A 25321-nucleotide genomic window follows, 5' to 3' on the forward strand; every position below is an offset into this window, starting at 1 on the left:
TGCATATCATATCGTGTTGTAGCATTATTTCGGTTGTTCAAGTTACTAAGAATGCAATATGGATGTAAACATGTAATTTTTAGTATACATGTTCACTGTATATACCGCGGTAGATACCAGACTATGATTTACTATAAACCAAAAACTCTGTTCTTGTAGCACGCATCTAAGTACCGATAATCATTCAATTAAACAAGACACAAATGGCGTATACTAGTGTCGGGAATCTGAATAATTAATACAAGTCATGCATATAATATTGTGTTGTAACATTATTTCGGTTAAATCGGGGGAGTCGTCACCTGCGCTTGCGTCAGTTGGCCATAGCGTGTCATTGTTTACAAACAAGCGTCTACCCATGAGCTTTTGCATTCTTAGCGTGTGTTGTTTTCATCGCGTGGGACTCAATTCCAGTGCGTGCACAGGTGACGACCCTCCCGCTTTAATATGAACGACAACATGTAATTTTTAGTATTCTTGTTCACTGTAAAATGATAGTTACCGATTGGATTGGATATTATGAACCGAAAACTTCATTCTTGTAGCATACATCTGGGTATCTGTTTGATTAAACAATGAAAACACATATAAACTGATTGTTTTGCCAGACACAATAACAATCACTACAATATAATTGTCCATCTAACAAATACTGTTGGTTCTGCAAATAATTGACTTTGGCAAATTTAATTCTTAAAGTTTGTAAAATTGAATGAAAAGAAGAAAAAGACAATTGTAAGTGAAATTTAACCAATACACTAACCTCAGTATAATGAACACCGTTATAATGAACTTCCTGATATAATGAACACATAACATGTCTCCCGCTCACAACAAACCCAATGTATTATGTACTTCATTATAGTGAACATTTCACTATAACAAACTAATTGTTTGTCCCCCAAAGAGTTCGTTATAGCAAGGCTACAGTGTATATTGAAAAAAATATAAATAGAACACAAACTAAACTTGGCTGAAATCTCAAACTAGTTACTATCGAAGTTTGAAATAAATTAGACTTACTTGAGGAATCGTACCCACAAAAAATAGTTTGACAATGAAGTCAACAACAGCAACGATAACAGATATTTCTTCTCCTAGACCTTGACTTTTATCTACGATGATATAGACAAGGTAAATGCTCTTACAAATGTGCTAGATCCAAGATTATAGTCGATTTTTCATCTAACAAATACTGCGGCCCTGCAAATGAACATCTTTGGCAAACTTAATTTATATGTTTGTTAAATGCACTAAAATCACACCATAGTATTTAAATAGGCAATTTATATTCTGTTTAGGGACGACGTCAAAAGATCGATGTCGGATAAAAAACGTATTTCCTTTAGTTTGGGGGTGGGGGGTTTTGACCTCAAAAAGTTTCCATCCTACAAAAACGATTTTATTTTTTAATGAAGTCAAAAAAATCTTTGAGTATTTGTAGTTTTTTTTTTTTTCTATCCAATCATGGACAGAAATAACCGAAAAGGGAAAAAACAGAAAAATGGTTTGGTTCGAGTGTAAATCTGTGCGTCAAATGAGGTGCATTTGTAAAATCTTTTTACACCCACCCAACAACCAACTGCTATGCAATACTACTGTCCGATTATCAATTTGTATTTAATAGTGAATGTAGTCTGACGCCATGACCAATATTTATCGATTAAGTTTCAGTGGGGGGTAGGGGGGGGGTTTGGAAAAAAACTAAAGGAATTAAGTTTTTTTATCCGACATCGATCTTTTGACGTCGTCCCTTATTCAAACCAACAAAAATTATATTGACTACAATTTTACATCTTGGGCAAACTATACAGAATTCAGTCTTTGAATAGACTAGTTCATAGAAAATTGTCTGCTAAGGTGTTATAATTTTGCAGTGTAAACATTCGATAGCCAATAAGAACACTGGGAACTATGGAAACCAGCGAATAAATTCTGCAAGCTGGGAATTAACTTCCTATTCTTGCACAGAAATCGACTAATGATGCTATAACTCAAGACTTTGTTTATTGGATGGATATGAAATAAAAAAATCAAGGTCACTATTTCATCTATATACACATTTTGGATGATAATTATTCAACATGCACATGAATGAAAGATGAAGTAATTCATACTGGGAATTCAGATAAGTCTCAAACTAAATTTACATAAAAAAATGGCCTAAACCAGAATGTGTGACCTCCAGAGGTCATGCAAAGTACCAGGATGTGTGACCTCCAGAGGTCATGCAAAGTACCAGGATGTGTGACCTCCAGAGGTCATGCAAAGTACCAGGATATGTGACCTCAAAAGGTCATGTAAAGTACCAGGATGTGTGACCCCCAGAGGTCATGCACAAAATACAAGGATGTGTAACCTCCAGAGGTCATGCAAATGCTGATAAAATAAGCCAATAAAAAGATGGATTTATTGATATGTCTAATAGTTTTGCCAAGAATGCATGATATTTTTTGTATTCAACTTATCCCAGTTGAATTCACAGACACTATGTTTACTCATTTAAAAGACATTTTTTTTTATTCATATATATATTTATAAAAGCATGCAAAAAATCTGCAAAAATAGCATGACCATCCTAACATTTTACTCACAGATCATTTTCACTCAGTATTTACATCAAATATAAAGTTAACAAAAAATCAAAGTTTTACAACGAGTGACAATGGCAAATAAATAAGATGAACATTAACCAACATTTGTTAAATACAAATTTATTTAAAAATAATTTCTGCACAGCATTTATAAATAATGGAACAAAATTGTTCAAGTATGTGGGTTATAACTTGTAATAGTTGCAAGAGTGAGGTTAATGACCAGGGATTCTGAATACTGTAGATTACTTTATTTTCGCTTGGTGGCAGCAGTGGGATTGGTCACCAGACTAATTATGTGAATATTTATTGGTTTGATTTATGGCCCAAAAATCTGAATATACTGGTATATGGAAGCAGTGGGATCCAAGGCCAGGGAATCTGAATACACTAACTGGTGGGATTTGTGGCCAGATAATATGAATACATAAATTGTGCATTAAAATGTCTACAAAGAAATGTTTAAAAACAAAACAAAAAACATTGTACAAAGTTCCGCATATTGTAAAAATAATAATATAGAGATATATTATTATGCAAAACAAACATTTTTAATTTGTGTACAAAACTTGTCATGGATGGTATGAATTCGTAACAGAAACTCAAAAAACAATTTCTGTAGGAGGGGGGATTTTAGTCAATTTGGCACCACAAATCTGTGTGCACAAAAACGTTAATGTCCAAAAATCAAATACTGTAGAATACTTTATTTTCGCTTGGAATTTATTTCACTATTTTCGCTGAAGGGATGATTCTGTGAAAATAAATTCCAGCGAATATACTTTTTTTCCTATATTTCACATTAATCTCATAAAAAAATCAGTGAAAATAAATTCAAAGCGAAACGCCCAAAAAGCCTTTTCAGCGAAAATTAATTCCAGCGAAAATAAAGTATTCCACAGTAAGTAACAATCAGCCTCAAATGTATCAAGTTAGACGACAACTTGACACGGGGATAGTCATTATCTAGATACTATGTACAGATTTGGAAATCAGAACTTAAAAAAATTACTGTAGAATACTTTATTTTCGCGTGGAATTAATTTTCGCGGATATTTTACATTCCACTTTTCAAAAGTCAGTGAAAATAAATACCAAAAAGTCTATTTCGCGAAAATAAATTCCAGCTAAAATAAAGTATTTAACAGTAGTCTATGAATGACAGCAACAAACATTTCCAATAAGTAGTGCCCTCTGGAGGTGACGTGGAAATGCAAAAAGTGAGTCCTCTATGAAATTTGAAATAAGTCTATCAATTTAAGAAATTATAAATTCCTAATTGTTCTGAATGCAGTAACCATAAATTGTCCACTACCCGGTAGTTATCATGTTGGCTTATGCCAGAACAGCTCTAACCTGACCATTTTACTTGTGAAAAGTTTTAAATAGATTCTGACATCACGCTGTGATACTAGTACTGTAAAATACTCACCTGAAATTTATTTTTACAGAAGGAATGATTCAGTAAAAGTAAAATCTTTTTTGCATTAGTGGCATGTCATATTGACTTAGAGGGCGCACTCTACACAATAGAGTACTGTAAAGGGGTTAATTATTCACTGGGTTTTAATTTTGCTTATTTCGCTGACTGGAAAATGCGCTAAATTAAAACCCAGTGAATATGTAAAATTTATCATAGTACACATTATCTAAATGATAAAACCGTGAATTTAAAACCCACTGAATATGCCTGAAATGGTAAATCAGTGAAATTTAAACCCAGTGAAAGTTAGTCATTTTACAGTATACCCTGTTAAACTTCTTAACTATACCTATTCAAGTTCATTAACAACACTACATAATAATGTATGAGATATTAACACCATTTCAGGAGTACCAAACTTGCTTACTGAAAGTTATTTGTCATAGTCTACACAAGTTTGGTCAGTTTTCTTTCAATATTAATTTTCGCTGAAAACACATTTTGGCTGTTTTGAATGGAATTAATTTTCACAGATATTTGACGAGTTGAATGTTGAATGTAAAATATAAGAAATAAAGTATTTTCACTGTATTTTATTTTCACTTAAAATCCCTCAGTTATCCCTTTAGCAACAAATTGCAAAAATACATTCTGAGCAAAAATAAAGTAACTTTCAGTATGTCAATTTCATTAGCAAGCCAGGTATTTCCTAATTCAAGTTCAAGTTTTACAGTGTCCTATGGCTGCCACCAATGTCGACGGCAGTCCCTTAAAATAAAAAAGGTTTGCATAACTAGCCAGTAACTGGCAGTCACTTAAATAAAATTAAATTAAAGATTTGGAGTTATACTGTAAGCAATTCTAAGGTGTACACTATCACTCAAAAATAACTTACATTCACACTTCACAGTTATACAATGTATTCTCTATCACTTAGAAGCCAATAAATAGGTGAATGCAGCAAAAGAATGCACATCGTCTCCCACTTAGTGAGATACAGTGTTTGAATGTGAGCTGTCACATAGTTAGGCTGAGAAAAATAATATCTGTTTCTCATTTCCGTGTGCATCATTTTGGACAATACGCCTCAGACGTTTTTTTCCTTCTAAAGCATTCCAAAATGTGCTTGTACTTGCACTTGTCTCAAATTTCCCCCCTTTTAGCTCAGTATTCAAAAAAAAACAAAAAAAAAACGCCTTGCCGCCTCATTTTTTTTTTTTCCTGGCCTTAGAGACATCTGTAACATGTAACACATCAATAATATTCGGGAACATGACTGTACCACTTTTGAGCCCGTTGAATGCGATGTTGTACTTGAGTTTTACTGTATCTTCCGCCATTGTCAATGGCAGTCACTTAAATTAAACAGCAAAAATTACAGTAGAGTTTTTACCGTGAGCAAATTTAAAGTGTTCCGTATCACTCAAAAATAACTTACATGCGTACATTACAATGCACTCTTTACCAATTAAGAAGCCTACAAATAAGTATCGTGAGTTTCCTCTTCTTTGCCGCTGACCTTTCCTTCGGCGAGGGTAGAAGGTGAAGTTTCAGCGTTATTGCCTCCAATTGTCTGTGATGGGGTATTTGCTTCAGATTGTGTAGACGTTGAAGCGCTTCGAACACCCTGAGATGATACATTCTCGACGCTATTATTCGTGACTGCCACGTTCCTGAGAGGTTTGGAAGTCGCATCTACGCACTGAGTGTCGTCCCCCGTACTGTTCTCGGGGACCTCTGGGTCAGTTTCAGTTCCGACACCAACATCTACAGTCTGCGGCTTCTCGGCGCAAAATTCAATAAATTCCTCCCGTTCCAAGTCATCTCCCTGTGTTGATTGGCTCAGAGAGTCCCATCCCGCGTCGTTGAGATGCTCCGTTGACTCAAACGCATTCATGATTGAATGTGGATCAATCGGCTCATGCGGTTCAGACAGCGCCCTCACACGTGGATGAGGAACTTTATGTCTCTCTAGCGTATTTGCGTGCGGTAACAGAATGAACTCCTCTTTTATTGCGTCTTCAAATGACAGTTCAGCGTCGTCATTCATCAATGACACAGACTCGTTTGTCTTGATGCTTGGTGCTTCGGCTCCAACACCGGCACCTCGTTTTTCTTTGTTCAGCCGCTTTGTCTCTCGTCGTCGATGAATCCTGTCGCTAATTGCTTCCAGGTTCTTCAGCGCCATGGAATACGAAGATTTCGATTTTTTGACTCGTTTTTCTAATTCAGTGACTTTTTTCTTTTGTTCCTGGCAAAAACAAAATTTTTAATAAAAAAATATGTTATTTAAAGGAAAAGTCAGGCCAAACAACATAATGGCTCCTCAAAAAAAAAAAGGTCCACAAATGTAGGAGAATGCAATTTACAGTTTTTTTATATCACTTTTCATTCTCTGGATATTCAACTTTTCATTAGTATTATGTAGTCTTGATTCTCAAGCAAAGGATTATGGGTAAAGTATGACATCATACCCTAGAACCTTGCACTGGTGTACAAATGTTTGAATTACATCTGCATGAGAACGTTGATTTCACCGCACAAGTGTTCGATAGTTCATAAGAATGCTGGGAACCATGGAAACTAGTGAAAAAAATTGTGTGAGCTGGAAATCAACCCCCATTTATGCACGGACACCGACTGAGGGCGATATAACTCACCTACTGTAAAAGGGTTAATTATTCACTGGGTTTTAATTTTGCTTATTTCGCTGACTGGAAAATGCACTAAATTAAAACCCAGTGAATATGTGGAATTGAGCATAGAACACGTTATCTAAATGATAAAACCATGAATTTAAAACCCAATGAACATGCCTGGAATGGTAAATCAGCAAAATTTAAACCCAGTGAAAATTAGTCATTTTACAGTATTTCAAGCTAGTCATGGAATTAATGCATACTATGCATCATGGGAAATATTGTTTCACTTTATTTCAACCCTTTGAATGCTAACATTTTTGAGACCCATTTTGCAAATGTTTTTTTATGAATTTTTTTAAATTTCATTTTTAATTTGGGGCCAAATAGGCATAATTTTTCTTTTCTTTACAAATCTCGACCCATTTTGCAAATGTTTATGAATTTTTATAAAAATTTCTTTGTTGATTTGGGGTCAAATTTTTTTTTATGAATTTTTCTAAAATTTCTTTGTTAATTTGGGGCCGAATAGGCATAATTTTTCTTTCCTTTGCAAATGGTGACAAGAATTGGCACTATTTTTTTTTTCATAAAAACCAGTACCAGTCTTGACTACTGACTATTAGTAAAGTCATGTGACTGCACTCTGACCAATCAGCATGAATATTGAGAAATAAATTATAAACACCAAAATATATTCACCTCTAACTGATGGTTGAACTGTGCCTTCATTTCAAAATATGTTCTATGAATGTAAAAAAAAAAAAAGATGTATCAATTAGCAGTGCATTGTGGGATACTTCCTGAACGTGTGAGGAATAACTGAAATTTTGTAGCAGTGAAAATTCTACGTCATGGAACAACTTTCACAATTTTTTTTTTTTTTTTTTTTTTTTACAAATGCCATAAAATCATCAAATCCAAGAATTTCTAGCAGTGAAAATTAAGCGTTTTACAGTACCTTGATTTACTGATATTTTTTTTCAAAGACTTTTGTAATTTTTTTACTGCTCTCTCTGCTTCGTCAAACCACGCTGCGGTTCTTTGGTGTTCTATTTCCACTACAGCTCTGTCATTCTCCGCTTCATTCACCTTAAAAAAAAAGTACCATTCGTATTAATTCAAAATTTACTGTCATTGATGCAGAATAATGGAAAATAGTATCAAAGATACTATTTTTGACCTCCCGTTGGTAATACACTGTAATTATAGCACCTTTACAATGACTGAATGGTGTTATATTATAAAGGGGCACTTCTGGTTAAGCCTAATCTCACAACAAATTTACTTTCTGGATTAAAATGACAATGGATAGCAAAAGATAGATTAACATTGTAAACAACATGAACAATAGTGTCCCATGATTCTTTGGTGTAATCCCTGGGCTTGAACGTTTCCCCTTTAACACTATACTGTGGAATACTTTATTTTCGCTGGAATTAATTTTCACTGAAAAGGCTTTTTGGGCGTTTTGTATGGAATTTATTTTCACTGATTTTTGATGAGTTTAATGTGTAATATAGAAACAAGCAGCATTTCGGCTGAGATAGCTCCGCTTTTATCATTAGAAAATGAACAATATGTAGACTTTATGTACAATATGTACCTATATATGTAATATCAAAGCAATTGGACTTGCGGTTTTTAACAAGAATTCAAAAATATCACTTTTCACCAAAAATGACAAAAATAATCATTAAAATTAGATAATTGACGATATCACCACGAAATTAACAATCTGAAAGCGGTCCACATGTAGTACCTATATATGTAATATAAAAGCAATCAGACTTGTGGTTTTTAACAAGAAGTCGAAAATATCACTTTTTACCAAAAATTGCAAAAATATTCATCAAAATTAGAGAATTGAAGATATCATCATGAAATGAACAAATCTTAGAGAGGACCACATGTAGTACCTATATATGTAATATCAAAGCAATTGGACTTGCGGTTTTTAACAAGAAGTCAAAAATATCACTTTTTTACCAAAAATGACAAAAATATTCACCAAAATTAGAGAATTAAAGATATCATCATGAAATGAACAAACCTAAGAGGTCTACCCAAGGTACATATACACCAAGTATCAAAGCATTCAGGCTTGTAGTTTTCAAGAAGAAGTCGAAAATGTAAAACATTGACACGGACGACGGACAATCACTCATATGATAAGCTCCGCTCGACAAAGTCGACAGCAGAGCTAAAAAAGTATATTCGCTAGATTTTTTTTTTCACAGAATCATCCCTTCAGCGAAAATAGCATTTGAGCATTGATTAGGGTTGCCTATTTATACTAGTTGCAACACCTATGGGTGGCAGTTAGCGCTTTTCCATTGCATATTACAAGCCAGTGTAGTGGCCTACTTAACTTACCCTAAAAAAACACAAACATTGCCACCTACCATCCATGATTCATACATTCTACAGACAGCGTTAATTCACACAAATTAGGTCAAGTACTTGTATCAAAGTTCATGGGTTAAAGGTCACTCTACCTTCATCGTAGCATGATTCAGCATTTCCTGCCAGTTTGCGTCAAATGTACGTCGCTCCACGACCAAACCATGCTCTGCTACATCCACCATCTCTTTGGCCGCTGCCAACATACTATTGGCTCTCTCAAATTTAAGAGCTGCATCCTGGGTTTGTTGTTGAGCCTGATGGATGGACAATATTATTACGAGTTTATTAGGCCAAGGAAAAAAGAATGAAGGAAAAAAGAATGATCTGTTTATGTTCCGCAGTTTTAGAGGTCACACTTATTTTTGTATACCGTATTTGTCTTCAGTTAAGCGCCACCTTCAATTAGGCGCCAGTGCCACAAAAACTTTTTATTTTACACCTCAATTAAGCGCCAGACAAAGTTGAAATTTTGGCACGTAAAGATCGTGAATTGGGCACCGGCGGATCGACTACCGGTTACCGGTTCGTAGCGATGGACGCGATCGCGGAAGTCCCTCGCTGTTACTGTTCGAATGGCTTTTATGTAAAAAAAAATTGGTTTTGTTTCTAACAATTTTTAAGAAATCGGTCTATAATCTCTTGAAACATGTCTTTTTAGTCTACTGTAGAAAATATCAGCGTGGTTTTTAATTTCGCAGTAAGTCCATAAAAACGAAATTAAAACAACGCGAAAATGTTCTGTTTCAAATGTGCTGTTGTCACAGTAAACAGTGTTAAATTATTCTTTAAATGCTCAGTTTACTTTCCAAAAATAACTAATTTCTTGATTTGAAAAAAAAAATCCAAAGCCAAAATATCGCAAACATCGGCAAATCACTTCCGCATTGCGTTCATACATTATTTAAATGACCTATGGTAATTTGATCACGTTGGCATCATCCAGCATTTTGATTGGTTAATTAACGACTTGACCTATCAGGTCAAAAAACGCGTTCCAGGTCAAGTCCTAGACAGGAAGCATGGCAGACATCGAATCGCGCTGAGCGTTTACATGGGACCAGAATCATTCGCTTACGATGAAATTAAGTTGAATTTTACTTGCATTTTATTTTTTGTACGTTATTATAACTACTACTGAGTAATAATCGTAACCGTGGAATGCAGCATGACCGGATTTTGCTACCGTGATCATTGACTACTAAGCGTTGAATTTGTGTTTGTTTTATTTTTCTGTTGATTGTACGGCAAACTGTGAATGTTTTCTAAAGAATGATATTTTTTGTATAACTTTCTAAACTGTCTGAAAACGGGTCATTTACTCAGTATTTAAAATAAAGGCTACAGTGACTAAGCATCAGACTGTAATGTAAAATATTGCCAATAATCTATCACCAGAATGGAGCAAAAACAATGGCTTGTAACACAGTTACCGGTACTAGAACTTGAAGTGCTTGAAATAAGCGCCATTTGAAACAAAGTTGCTCAAATTTAACCACAAATAAGCGCCACCATGACATGAAAGTGTAACAAAGTGGCGCCTAATTGAAGACAAATACGGTATATGTAGAAAAAACAAAAGAAAATAAAATAATTCAAATATTGTTTCACGAAAATTAATTTAATTCTTCCAATGCCAGAATTTTTCCTGCCAGAGATTTGGAGTCACATTTCGCATGTTTTAATGATTTTTTAAAAAAAATATGTCGTTAATTTGGGGCCAAACTTACTTGATGCCAAATATTGATTTTAATTTTTTGTAAAAGTGCACAGGTGACAACCCTCTCGCTTTAATGTTTGGATTATACCTGTGTGTCAATGATAATGTCACAGTTCCCTATCTGTTCTTGTACATTAATACATAAATGAAATGTCAGCATTTATATGTTTCTTTTTTGATAAAGTGCATGTATCAATTCTACACTGAACAAATAACTTAGACAGATGGAGCCCAATTCATAAGCCCCAAGACTGTATCTCGTCCAGGGCTAAAAAATGTGTCATTGCATAAGCAACCATGAGCTCAAATCATCTATCTGTTTATAACCAGCCAAGGAAGTATGAATGCGAAGAGAATACTGCAGGAGTATCAGTGGAAATTTATGTGTTCCCATACTATTGTAAAATACTTTATTTTTAATACTGTGGAATACTTTATTTTCGCTGGAATTAATTTTCGCTGAAAAGGCTTTTTGGGCGTTTTGCTTGGAATTTATTTTCAATGATTTTTGATGAGATTAATGTGAAATATAGGAAAAAAAGTATATTCGCTGGATTTTATTTTCACGAAATCATCCCGTCAGCGAAAATAGCGAAAATAAATTCCAAGCGAAAATAAAGTATTCTACAGTAGCTGGAATTAATTTTCGCTGAAAACACTTCAGGTGTTTTGTATGGAAATTATTTTCACTGATTTCTGACAAGTTTAATGTAAAATATAGGAAAAAAGGTATATTTGCTGAATTTTATTTTCACTGAATCATTCCTTCAGCGAAAATAGCAAAAATTAATAATTCCAAGCGAAAATAAAGTATTCTACAGTATTAGTATTCTACAGTATTGAGTACCACTTTGTGGTATTTTTATGATAATCTTACTGTAAAATACTTTATCTTTGCTTGGAATTAATTTTCGCTATTTTTGCTGAGGGAATGAATCAGCGAAAATAAAATATACCGTTTTTCCTATATTTTACATACAAAACACCACAAAAATCAGGGAAAATTAATTCCAGCAAAAATAAAAGTATTTTACAGTACTTTGTGGTATCCTTATGATAGCCTTATTATTATACAACTTTTTTAACGGTATACATTATATGGAGCCCACAACTGAGCAAACGGGTGCAAAATAGTGACACTTTCACACCTGGTTTTCAAGTCGGCCATTTTGGAAATACCACATACTCATTCCATATTTGGAATTCATGTTACCTAATAAGGTAGTATGTAGATACCCTGCTCAATACCGGGAATATTTCGGAAATACCACATACTTGTTCCATATTTGGAATTCATGTTACCTAATAAGGTAGTATGTAGATACCCTGCTCAATACCGGAAATATTTCGGAAATACATACTCGTTCCATATTTGGATTTCAAGTTACCTAAATAAGGTAGTATGTAAATACCCTGCTCAATACAGTGAAATCATGGCATGATATAACTTATGAAGGTAGAATTTCTCCTGAGAGTTTGATCAGGATGTCTAATGAAGTACAGCAGGTGGCTGAATGGCATTCTTCCACATACAATTTTTATAAAAGTAAGCGACTAATGAGTCATTATGACAAGAGGAGACTGCTAATTAGCCTACAACGCCCTTATAAGGAAACTCCTGAGGGTCACAAGTGCAGAAATATTATTTACTACAATATGCCCATATTTGGACATTGTGTTACATCACAGCGAATCACAGTTCTTTATTACTCTGTTTTCTACAGAAACTGAATCTGCATAATATTTTGTCAATACCCATTTCACCACGAGACTTTCTCGCCCAAATTGTTCTGCACTTTTTTCTTATATTCTTTAATATTTCTGGAAATAAACCCTAATTTTGGAGAGCCAACAGATAAAATTTGAGTAAGTTTTCAGTTTTTATTCAAAAAATCAGACTACTTTTTGCCCCAATCTTCTGAACGAAAATGCAGACAATTAAACAGGACTATTTTGTGATGACATTGACATCTTGTGATTTAGTACCATTTGATTTGAGTTACGGTAGGGCTATTGAAACTACACCTATTTTGTTATTAGACCTACCATATTTATTCTATTAGAAGTGCATTTCCAATTGAGACAAATACCAGATTCTGCCGTAAATTCGCCCAGGGCCGTTAAACGGCAGTTCAGATTTAAAAATAAATAAAATGGGACCGAGAAACCGCCCAGGACGATTTTTCGGCAGTTTTTAAAGGTGTTATTTTAATCTTTTCTGATGCCTAAAAGTTTTGCCGTAGTCATTGACGCCTATTCAAGAGTATTGATGTTTATTGCAACTAGCGTGAATGGGTTAGCTTCGTTTCGACAATGAGCTTTTATCGCTGTAAATAATGTTAAATTTTTCTTCAAATGCTCAGTTTATCATTTGAAAACAACTAATTTTTTTATTTAAAAACAAATCATGCCGCTTTCCCATCAAAATCCAAGCCAAAAGATCGTACAACATCGGCAAATCTCTTCCGTGCTGCGTTCAATAACATTATCTTATTAAAATGGGCTATGGTAATTTGAACACGTTGGCAACATCCATCGTTTTTATTGGTTAATTATCGATTTGATCTGTCAGGTCAAAAAACACTGCTCAGGTCAAACATGGCGGATATTCATTTCAACAGCATCGAGCGTTGAAAAAGCGGAATCATTCGCTTATGATGAAATAAGTTGAAAATTATTTGCATTTCATAACAATTCAACAAATTTATTTTTTTGCACGTTATTATAATCATTACTAGGTAATAATAAACAATTGTAAAACGCAGCATGACCGGATTGCGCTACCACGATCATTTGCTACTAAGCAATGCAGTTGTGTTCGTTATTATTTGAAACTTCATTAGAATATACTTTCGTTACTAATAAAATGAAACCAAATAATTGTATTTGGCGCACAAGGTTCGTTAATGTGATTTTTTTGGAGAAAGATGCGCGATCTACTTTTTAATCCAGCTAGAAAAAATGTATACAATTTAGATTCTTTCGTTTTAGGTGGTCCAACTGCCGGTGTTGAAAATCGGCGTAGGTGGATTTTTCAATGAAAATATAAGCCCCTAAAAATATTTGATGATAATTTTTTAACAATTTGAACACCAAATAAGGGCCCACCAGCCGTGAAACTGCCCAGGGCGATTTTTCGGTTGGGCGAATTTACAGCAGAATCCGGTATAAGCCAAAAATCACATTTACTGTATACTGAATTTTGACCATAGAAAAATCTGTTAAAGGGGAACCGCTCAATCCCATGGATTGCACCACGTGCTCATGGGTAATTAACTCCGCCTCTGTCCATTAAGTAAATGAATGCTTATTATGCTCGCTCACTCAAATTGTGATTGACAGGCATATTGCATACATTAGTCGTCATTTTAAACTCAAGATTTTTACTTGTCACGGCACGTTTCGACCGAAAACAACAACATTTATACATCAAAAGCCCAACCATATGAATGTAATCGCTAGCGTATATATTCATGCCCCAGTAGAAATGTATTTGGAATCACAGCTTGATCTCTAAACATCGTAAATGGCACATTTCCCCGAGCTCCAGCCACGATGTGAGCGGCTTGATTCGGATTAGCATACTAATTGTGGTGGCCATCGTGGCCATCTTGCCCCTATTTATAGTACCGGTTCCCCTTTAACTTACATGACCACATGTGTTACTAATACGGTGGCCATCTTGCCCCTATTTATAATACCGGTTTCCCTTTAACTTACATGACCACATGTGTTACTAATACGGTGGCCATCTTGCCCCTATTTATAATACCGGTTACCCTTTAACTTACATGACCACATGTGTTACTAATACGGTGGCCATCTTGCCCCTATTTATAATACCGGTTACCCTTTAACTTACATGACCACATGTGTTACTAATACGGTGGCCATCTTGCCCCTATTTATAATACCGGTTCCCCTTTAACTTACATGACCACATGTGTTACTAATACGGTAAATTTGGCAATTGTTTTGCATGTATTGACTGTATCACTGAATCATTGAAACATTACTTTTTTTTGACCACAGACAAATCTGATTTTTTACAAGTGCTAGCAATATTAATAGAGCAATTACCATAATGGGCCATTCCAGTTTATATCTGCAACCCCCCTGTTGATGTGGTCGGATTTCCAGCACTGTATGATGAGGAAAATACGCCGGAATTCCAACTGTATATGGAGAAACAGAATCTGGAAATCCAGACGAGTATGGAAAAAAAATCCAGGCAGTTATGGCTACTAAATAAAATATGGCCTAGTTTATCTCGCCACATACCGGTTGATGAGGTTGGATTTCCAACAGTATGACTAAACAAACTTGGAATTCTGACTGTATATGGTAAAAAAATTGGGCCAGTATGAAATAGTTATTACTGAAATTAGGTAAGGATGGTGACATGAATGAGCTCATCAACACCGTGAATCAGGACTTGTTTGGATTTCCATTATCAAATATAAAATTTTGAACTTGGTAAATTAGCATATGATGAGAGTTATATTTGGAAATCCTACTCTGTATGGTGTCACAAAGGAACTCATCAACACCATAAGTAGGAACTATAGTTTTGGATTTCCATTACTGTATGGTGATTTGGAAGTAAAACTTTGTATGACTTATACACCCATGGAAATTATACCCTGTATGAAGTAAACACACAAGCTCATCAACAGGAGGGGGGGGGGGGGAGGGGGGTGAAGATATAAACTGGAATGGCCCAATAGCACAAAAAACTCCTACCTCTTTAGCTTGTTGTCTTGCTTCATAGTAAGGCCTGGCTTTCTCTATACAACTGCCAAGTTTTTTAGCCAAATCATTCAGACTCAGTGTTGACTCTGAGAGTGACTGACGAAAAACAGCTCTGGATTCCTAGAGGAGAAAACAGACAGAAGTTAGTACAGCGAACCTAAAGCCTGGTTGGGCAACAACTTTGTAATGCAATTTTAGATCAAATTTTTTTCAATGCAGATAGAAGTTAGTACAGCAAAGGAAAAACAGTCTTTTCTAAAGCCTGGTTGGGCAACAAATTTGAAATACAATTTTAGATCAAATTTTTTTCAATGCAGACAGAAGTTAGTACAGCGAAGGAAAAACAGTCTTTTCTAAAGCTCAGTTGGGCAACAAATTTGAAATACAATGTTAGATCAGTTAGTACAATGTAGGGCAAACAGGCTTTTCTAAAGCCTGGTTGGGCAACAACTTTGAAATACAATTTTAGATCAAATTGTTTTTCCAATGCAGACAATCTGTGACGTTGTTGTAAAACAAACATGGATTAGGTATTTGTTAGTTCTGCTTTTCATGAAGATTATTCAGTTACAAGTACGTGTGGAATGCAACTGAAAAAACAACAACAAATACCCTTCCTAATTGTTGCAGGGGGCTGATAATGAACACATTCAACATTGTGGAGTTAATTACAATTTTGAAGACTACTTAAATGTGTTAAATACAAATCAAAGAATTTCTGTAATGCAATTCAGAACGAGTAATCACAATTTAGCATTGAAAAAGGAAGACACACCCATCCAAAAACACCATTAGAAAATGGGATTTGTAGACATTGTTCATTGCATGACATAGAAGATACGCTTTCTTTTGGTATGTCCAAAATACCAAACACACCAAAAAGAAACTCTCTCCAGTATTTTATTCCCAAAAAAACCCATCACTAATCTGAAGAAATTCATTTATTTAAGGAAAAGTAGTGACAAAAATACTGCTGTTAGGTGATTTTATTTAAAATTCTTTCATTTTAAGAAATGAGTATTTTCTTGATTTGTAATACTGACTTGACTTTCTCTCTTTTACTGGTACATTCATTTTATATACATATTGCAATTAACCAATAGAAAATGTTATTTTCAATAAAGTTATTATTATTGTGGGGTTGTGTAAGGTAGTGACCTGAAAAATTCTGTTTGTAAATGATGAAATAATTTACATTTTTTAGACATAATATAAGAGTTACATTGCAGGAACCTGATGTGAAATCTAACAGAACCAATCAGCAATCCATCTATCATGACTGCATTCAATAGCTCATTCTTGTTCTGTTAACATACTAGCCTGAGGAATTGCAAATTGATAAATTTTAAACTTTTCATAACGAGTTTCTCGCCCAAATTTGTCTGCACTTTTTTCTTATATTCTTCAATATTTCTGGAAATGAACCCTTATTTTGGAGCCAATAGACAAAATTTGAGCCACTTTTACTCGAAAAAATTGGATTTTTTTGTCCCAATCTTCTGAAGGAAAGTGCAGACTATAAACAGGAATATTTTGTGATGAAAAGAGGGAACTGGTGGTGGAAAGATTAAGTGTTACATATTTCAGCGTTAATCAGTTTTTTTTTTATTACAGTTGCTGGTAGTTTTTTGTTTCCTATATTTCACATTCAACTTATCAAAAATCTGTGAAAATAAATTTCATACAAAACATCCAAAAAGCCTTTTCAGCAAAAATTAATTCTACAAAAAAAATTATGTACATGTGGCAGTCCAATTTTTCAGCAGGTTCAGATTACATACTAATACATACAATGTATCTATTTGGAATAGATCATATGCAAACATTAACCCAAGTTGAGCTCATAAGGAACCAATGAAGGACATTTTACATACATTGCCCTGAACTATTAAAATATCCAATGAGAATTAGAGAATAACTTACATCAAGTTCTACCTCCAGCTTGTTAATTTCATCTGTTGCAATGTTTAGTTTCTCAAGTTCCTCCTGTAGATAAAACATTGTAATTTATAAATATTTATAGAGATGAAGGGAATGCCTTTGTTGCGCTGAGAGTAAGATACACACTTTAAAATTTAAAGTTTTTATGGAAAAGCAAAACCAGCTATGGAGTTACACATGTAAGAATTGTCCAAATGTTCTGTATGTGAAATTTATTCATTATTCAACATTTGGTTTGTACAATTTTCCTCGATGTGGTATTATTTGAGAGACCGCTCCTCATCCCTAGTACACACAGACAACAAAACTCCCCTCAAGTTTTGGCATTGTTCCTGTATAAAAAGAAACCACTCAAAAAAACAATTTTCAATTTTTTTCCCTCTTCTTTTCTTTATTCAAATGTCTTGTGTTTTTTTTTTTTTGCTATCTTTTTGTATTACTTTATTGTATTTTCAACTAAGATCCCACTCCGGGATATGGTTTCAATAAAGATTGTTATTATTATTAAATTTACAGCTCGTGGCTATATCTGCAGAGTATTAACCAGGAATTATAATAATAATAATAATAATAATAACTTTATTGCATTCTTAGAAATACAATGTTTCTATCAGTTAGGTGTTTCATATCAGATGGCATTTTCATTTCTCGATTAATTGAATGAGTTTTTATAATCTTTGAATTCATCAAAAAATTAAATTTCTGGATATCATCCTGTGTTCTTGTGGAAATGTAATGTCTTGTATGATTTGTTGACGTATTAACTGGTATTGAGAGCATATCATAACAAAGTGCAGTTCATCTTCTATTTCATTCTGTGTATATTGTCTGCAAATTCTATTTCAGTAGGTACTTTTCAAAAATATAAAATAGAAAGTGGCTGTCAAAAACATGCTGAAAACTTGAAGTTTAGCTTTGTAAATGCCAACATTGTCTAAGAACACAAACAAAATAATAAGACGTTGGCTCTCTCTCTCTCTCTCTCAAAAAAAATAAATAAATAAGAAAAAAATTAGGGTTAGGGTTTGGGTAACTCTTTCCAAATAATTGTCTTCCAAGTTGACAGGTACAGTAACTGGCTAATACATTGGTTATCGGCCGACTTTACACGCATTTAACAACGTCGCAAGCCAGCTGATTAAATCAAATACTTCCGCATTAAACTTCACCTTCGTGTGAAGGGGGAAATGATATTTTTTTTTTCAAACACAAGTTTCGTAGACACATATTTTCAAAACTTTATTGGTTCACATGTAACCAGAAACTGAAACCGTGGAACGATAATTAAATTGTGTCTGCGTTTAGAAAACAAAATAATATTAATAAATACCCACAATTCGTTTTTTAGAACACCACTGTGCAACACCATGTTTATTACACAGTCACAGTTCAACGACTAGTAGTTTAAATTAGATTATTAACACACTTCGCGTTATACAACAACAGTAACGGTGTCTTTGTTTGGAATTTAAATTTGCGTCATTGATCCGCTAACTGCACGTTGTCGTTGAACTTGACAAATGTGTCAAAACACAGCAGCTGCAATCTCGACAAACAGATTATTCGACATTCAAACTACATAAATCAATTGCTAAGCTCGTTTGAAACCTACCTTCACACGGGGGTCCAACGTCTCTTCGTCACATGAGATGTTTTCGCTTGATTCTTCGACAGAGTCGTGATATAGAACTCCACTTTCAGCCATCTTTGAAAGTGTTTCCAAGTCTCGCGAAATCTCGCTCAATGTACATCACGCATATAGCGGGGTTTCTGTTCCTGTGAACTTGTAAGGTGAACCAACGAGGAATAAAATGATACTATGAAAAAACGTATCCGAGCATAGAAGTTCCAGCGTTGTTACTTTTTGCGAGTCTGTTTTGAAAATAACATCGTAGAAAATTATTAAATCCGTCTTAGAGAAACCACAAAGTTAGGTGGCCCACGTAGTTCTGTGTCAGGTGACACATGACCTTTGCATAAGGTCACGAACTTCATTGAATACGATAACCGCGGCAGTAACGTACATGTCTTGGTTATGGCGACTATACATTTTTTGGTTATTTGTTGCTTAATTGTTTGTGCGGGATTCCGATTTGCTGTGGCGGATTATATTAACCTAAATGGAAAGTGGGATGTTACTAACGCAGACGGAAGTAAGTTACTTTTCCATCAGTTTTCGATTTAAACATTCACAGTTTCCGCAAACTGTAGTGTATGGTTGTATTGTAGCCCCGCCCACTTATTGTCTAGGTACCAGACTAGCCTTTTGACCCGGTGTTATAATTTGAAATGTTTTTTAAAATGCTGAAGTAATCGATCTTTGTGCTGTTATACAAGCTGAGAGAGTTGCTCTCTGTGTGTCTACAGCAGCCCGACCGTGTCAACTTTGCCTTTTCTGCTTTCATGGAATTTCTGACTCTTCGACTGACTCCATGATTACGCACACACACCAAGATATTTTTCACCTGAATGAGCAAGTGTCATGTCAGGGTCCATATCACCAAGAGCCAAATGATTTCCAAGACTTTTCCAGACCTTTTCCTAAACTTTCTTGCATTTTTCCAAGACATTTCAACACTTAATTCAGCCAACACTTGTCGGAACAGGGGTAGAAAACACTTTATAAAAAAACACTCTATGCAGAGAAAATGGGCGAAAGTGAATTAGGTAATAAATATGAAGAAATTTAAAGACTTTTCAATTTATTTTTTTATTTTTCCTGTAATTTAAAGACAACTCAAAGACTTTCCAGACCTCAAAAAATTTAAAGACTTTCAAAAGATTTTCCCAATGCTACCTGCATGTGGACTTTTTTTTTTTTTTGAAAATCCATCTCCCGGAAGATGTAGTTCTACCACGTTATCATGTTGGTTCACGATTAGGCTGAGAAAAAAAAATATCTCTGTTACTCGTTTCAGCGCTCATTATTTTGAACTATGCGCCTCAAACGTTTTTTTTTCTTTCTAAAGCATTCCAAAATGCGCTTGTACTCACACTTGTCTCAAATTTGCCCAATTTTTCAAAATGATGCGCGCGGAAACGAGAAACTGAGACATTTTTTTTTTCAGCCTAAAACCATTTATTTTCACTGACATTTAATTTCACTATTTAGATGCTTTGTGCATATTCACTGGGTTTTAAGTTCACAAACTTGGCAGGAAAACAATGAGTTCTATTGTTATTTTTCATGTTCACGTGGACTTAATTAATTGAGTGAATTTTACTTCTCGACGAAAATTGCAAAATTAAAAACCAGCGAATAATTATTGCATTTACAGTATATGGTAAAAGGTGGCAAAGGTCATCATTAGTTGACTTTAATTCAGCAGAGGACACTACCCAAGATGACAGCCCTTGCATAGTAATGAGTGATGACTAATACCCCTATACAGTAGTATTGTTCAAGCATAACTGAACCTTTTCACCACCAGACTTTCTCACCCAAATTTTTCTGCATTTGTTTCTTCAATATTTCTGGAAATGAACCCTAATATTGGAGCCAAACAGACAAAATTTGAGTCAATTTCCAGTTTTTACTCAAAAAATTTGGCTATTTTTGTCCTAATCTTCTGAAGAAAAGTGCACTATAAACAGGATTATTTTGTCAATTTGAAAAGAGGGAACTGGTGGTGCTGGAAGTTTCACCACCAGAAATTCTCACCCAAATTTTTCTGCACTTTTTTCTTCAATATTTCTGGAAATGAACCCTAATATTGGAGCCAAATAGACAAAATTTGGTGAAATTTTCCAGTTTTTACTAAAAAAAAAATCCTAATCTTCTGAAGGATTATTTTGTGAATTTGATGAAAAGAGGAAACTGGTGGTGCTGCATGTTTACTTCAATCATGAATCGTGTTCAGTCATCACGGTGTGAATGACTGCTATGCATGCAGCAAAAGATTTACGGGCAGTATGTATCTACAAAACCATAAATAAAGTTGTTTTCCACTGCAGGGATCACTAATCAATGTCTGTCCACCTGTCCCAAAGAAGTAAATTTTAGTAGCTAAACAAAGAAATTGGTTACATGCCCCCATGGTTAGGTCAATAAAGATATCAAGTTTTAACTATTTGGCCAATTGCGACAGCAAATATGCTTATATTGTCCTTATGTAATAAATATGGTGAACCAAAAATAAAAATTTGATTTTAAATAATGTATTTATGTATCTTGCTAGATAATCAATTGAGACAGGCACGTTCAATGGGCCGTTCTCGTTGAAATCCTGTCGAAATGATTTGACAGACTGTATTTAGAGGTAATTCCACACTTCTTAATGTGCTATACACATTTGATGTTGGTTAATTTTGATGAAGTTAAGGAGTCTCATTGCAATATCCCACATATTTCAAAGATGGGGTTTTCAACATTGAGCCATATAAAAATGAAGATTACTGTAAAAGGATTAATTATTCACTGGGTTTTAATTTTGCTCATTGCGCTGACTGGAAAATGCGCTAAATTAAAACCCAGTGAATATTTAAAATTTAGCATAGGACACATTATCTAAATGATAAAACCGTGAATTTAAAACCCACTGAATATGCCTGAAATGGAAAATCAGTGAAATTTAGTTATTTTGCAGTAATTCAAATCAACATTGTTTGTTCTTTTGCAGCAAACGTTCTGTTTGTGCCTTTCACACAATACGCAAGATCTCGCAGTTAACAGAAAATCACTTATTCCCAAACTGTCCATTGAACGTGTTCAATTTTTAACCTGTATTTTATAATTTTTACAAATTTTTGTTGTTATTAATTTATTTCAGTTTGATTTATTTGTTTAGATAGATTGTTTTGCATTTTTTGATGTAGGTTGATTTAATAACCAAAACTTTAAAAATTACCAGCGAAAAAAAAAAAAATGATACATTAAAATAAAATAAAATAAAATAAAATAATACAATAACAGAAAAATTAAATAAAAAAAGGCAGGACAGAAAATAAAAATAGTGTAATTCTCTCTTTGCACTGTTACCAAAAAACTGTCAGTTGCCAAGGAAACTCCAGGGTATGAATAACAAATGATCCCAGTTTCTAAGTTAAGGAAGTAAATTCTAAGAAAACTTCTACTAATTCCTTGTACGAAATGGATATTTTATTTTACTGCTCCCAGAAGCGATAACTTTTGAAGCAGACATTTAAACGCTTGATTAAAGTGCCTTTTCAGAAAACCTATAATTTGTACATGGATATCATCAATAATTTCAACTCATTCTTTGGAATATTTACCTATATTACTAAATTGAGACGTTTTTGGACAGATTAATTCCTCTGCACAATTTATAGATGTGGCTAGTTAGACATTACGTTATGTTTGAACAATGCATGTGCATTTCTAACAGAGCAAACAGAATAAGAATTTATTAATAAATAATCAAGTCATGAAAGATGACATATTTGCATTGTAAATATTTGGATAATGAATTACTTTATTTTATTATTTTGTGAAAGACGTCACATGATGGTTTTATAAATCATAAATTAAATCTTTTACAGAGATGTCTGTTCCCGGCAATGTTCCTGGCTGTGTCCACATGGCACTTCTAGATTCCAAGAAAATTGCGGATCCTTATAACAGATTTAATGATGTTCTAAACCGATCTATTGCTCTTGAACCCTGGACATACAGCAGAAAGTTCAATGGTAAGCATGTTCAGAATTATAATATAACCTGATATCGAGTTATAGAGACAAGAATATGTCAATGCAGCAGTAGTTTTATTTTACATGTGTGGATGACTGCATTTGAAAAATTGGAGACTTTATTAAAATAATCCTTTCATCTTAAGCTTTCAGGTGATGCTCAGCTTTCAGGTGGCATTCATATTAAGCATTCAGGTGGCATTCATATTAACCTTTCAGGTGGCATTCATATTAACCTTTTAGGTGGCATTCATATTAAGCTTTCAGGTGGCATTCATATTAAGCTTTCAGGTGGCATTCATATTAAGCATTCAGGTGGCATTCATATTAAGCATTCAGGTGGCATTCATATTAAGCATTCAGGTGGCATTCATATTAAGCATTCAGGTGGCATTCATATTAAGCTTTCAGGTGGCATTCATATTAAGCTTTCAGGTGGCATTCATATTAAGCTTTCAGGTGGCATTCATATTAAGCTTTCAGGTGGCATATATATTAAGCTTTCAGGTGGCATTTATATTAAGCTTTCAGGTGGCATGCATTTCAAGCCATCAGGTGGCAAATATATTAAGCTTTCAGGTGGCATTCATATTTAGCTTTCAGGTGGCATTCATATAAAGCATTTAGGTGACATTCATATCAACTTTTCAGGTGGCATTTATATTAACCTTTCAGGTGACATACATATTACGATTTCTGGTGGCATTCATATTAAGCATTCAGGTGGCATTCATATTAACCTTGCAGGTAGCATTCATATTAACCTTGCAGGTGGCATTCATATTAACCTTTCAGGTGGCATTCATATTAAGCATTCAGGTGGCATTCATATTAAGCATTCAGGTGGCATTCATATTAAGCATTCAGGTGGCATTCATATTAAGCATTCAGGTGGCATTCATATTCAGCAGCATTCAAGTGGCATTCATATTAAGCAGCATTCAGGTGGCATTCATATTAAGCATTCAGGTGGCATTCATATTAAGCATTCAGGTGGCATTCATATTAAGCATTCATATTAAGCATTCAGGTGGCATTCATATTAAGCAGCATTCAGGTGGCATTCATATTAAGCAGCATTCAGGTGGCATTCATATTAAGCAGCATTCAGGTGGCATTCATATTAAGCAGCATTCAGGTGGCATTCATATTAAGCTTTCAGGTGGCATTCATATTAACCTTGCAGGTGGCATTCATATTAACCTTTCAGGTGGCATTAATATAAACTTTTCAGGTGGCATTCATATCAACCTTTCAGGTGGCATTCATATCAACTTTTCAGGTGGCATTCATATTAAGCTTTCAGGTGGCATTCATATTAACCTTTCAGGTGGCATTCATATTAACCTTTCAGGTGACATTCATATTAACCTTGCAGGTGGCATTCATATTAAGCTTTCAGGTTGCATTCATATTAAACTTTCAGGTTGCATTCATATTAACCTTTCAGATGGCATTCATATTAACCTTTCAGGTGGCATTCATATTAACCTTTCAGGTGGCATTCATATTAAGCTTTCAGGTGGCATTCATATTAAGCTTTCAGGTAGCATTCATATTAAGCTTTCAGGTGGCATTCAGGTGGCATTCATATTAAGCATTCAGGTGGCATTCATATTAAGATGTCAGGTGGCATTCATATTAATAAGATTTCAGGTGGCATTCATATTAAGCTTTATGGTGGCATTTTATTAAGCTTTCGGGTGGCATTCGTATTAAGCATTTAGGTGACATTCATATCAACTTTTCAGGTGGCATTTATATTAACCTTTCAGGTGACATACATATTATGATTTCAGGTGGCATTCATATTAACCTTGCAGGTAGCATTCATATTAAGCATTCAGGTGGCATTCATATTAAGCATTAAGGTGGCATTCATATTAAGCATTCAGGTGGCATTCATATTAAGCTTTCAGGTGGCATTTATATTAAGCTTTCAGGTGGCATTCATATTAAGCTTTCAGGTGGCATTCGTATTAAGCATTTAGGTGACATTCATATCAACTTTTCAGGTGGCATACATATTACGATTTCAGGTGGCATTCATATTAAGCATTCAGGTGGCATTCATATTAACCTTGCAGGTAGCATTCATGTTAACCTTGCAGGTGGCATTCATATTAACGTTTCAGGTGGCATTCATATTAAGCATTCAGGTGGCATTCATATTAAGCATTCAGGTGGCATTCATATTAAGCAT

The 25321-nt window shown here is 34.4% G+C and overlaps 2 protein-coding genes across 2 annotated transcripts in view; one reads left to right on the forward strand and one right to left on the reverse strand.

The window, feature by feature from the left end:
• Nucleotides 1-2493: 2493 nt before the first annotated feature.
• LOC100372944 (SH3 domain-binding protein 5-like) lies at nucleotides 2494-19218 on the reverse strand. The gene is made up of 7 exons (XM_006824094.3): nucleotides 19085-19218; nucleotides 17455-17517; nucleotides 15523-15651; nucleotides 9155-9316; nucleotides 7618-7748; nucleotides 7359-7401; nucleotides 2494-6268 (listed from the first exon to the last, which is right to left on the reverse strand). The coding sequence occupies exons 1-7, from the start codon at nucleotides 19175-19177 to the stop codon at nucleotides 5495-5497; spliced, it is 1395 nt and encodes a 464-aa protein (XP_006824157.1). The 5' UTR covers nucleotides 19178-19218; the 3' UTR covers nucleotides 2494-5494.
• Nucleotides 19219-19472: 254 nt separating this feature from the next.
• The window catches only part of LOC100372792 (beta-mannosidase-like), a 36981-nt gene continuing 31132 nt past the window's right edge, over nucleotides 19473-25321 (forward strand). Inside the window, exons 1-2 of the mRNA XM_085494279.1 lie at nucleotides 19473-19625; nucleotides 22972-23118. Coding sequence (XP_085350405.1) covers nucleotides 19508-19625; nucleotides 22972-23118 — 265 coding nt within the window. The 5' untranslated portion in view covers nucleotides 19473-19507. The remainder of the gene's footprint in view (nucleotides 19626-22971; nucleotides 23119-25321) is intronic.

Source organism: Saccoglossus kowalevskii, chromosome 20 (assembly GCF_978046115.1).
Source record: "Saccoglossus kowalevskii chromosome 20, keSacKowa6.1, whole genome shotgun sequence".
In the NCBI taxonomy this organism is placed as follows: domain Eukaryota; kingdom Metazoa; phylum Hemichordata; class Enteropneusta; family Harrimaniidae; genus Saccoglossus; species Saccoglossus kowalevskii.

Bases quoted from the DNA above. Each gene is read 5' to 3' on its own strand.
- LOC100372944 (XM_006824094.3), bottom strand. From the start codon at position 19,177: ATGGCTGAAAGTGGAGTTCTATATCACGACTCTGTCGAAGAATCAAGC. The intron at 15,652-17,454 runs GTAAGTTATTCT...TTTCTCCTCTAG, and splicing joins AGCTGGAGGTAGAACTTGAT to GAATCCAGAGCTGTTTTTCG. The intron at 9,317-15,522 runs GTAGGAGTTTTT...TCCATCCATCAG, and splicing joins CAAGACAACAAGCTAAAGAG to GCTCAACAACAAACCCAGGA.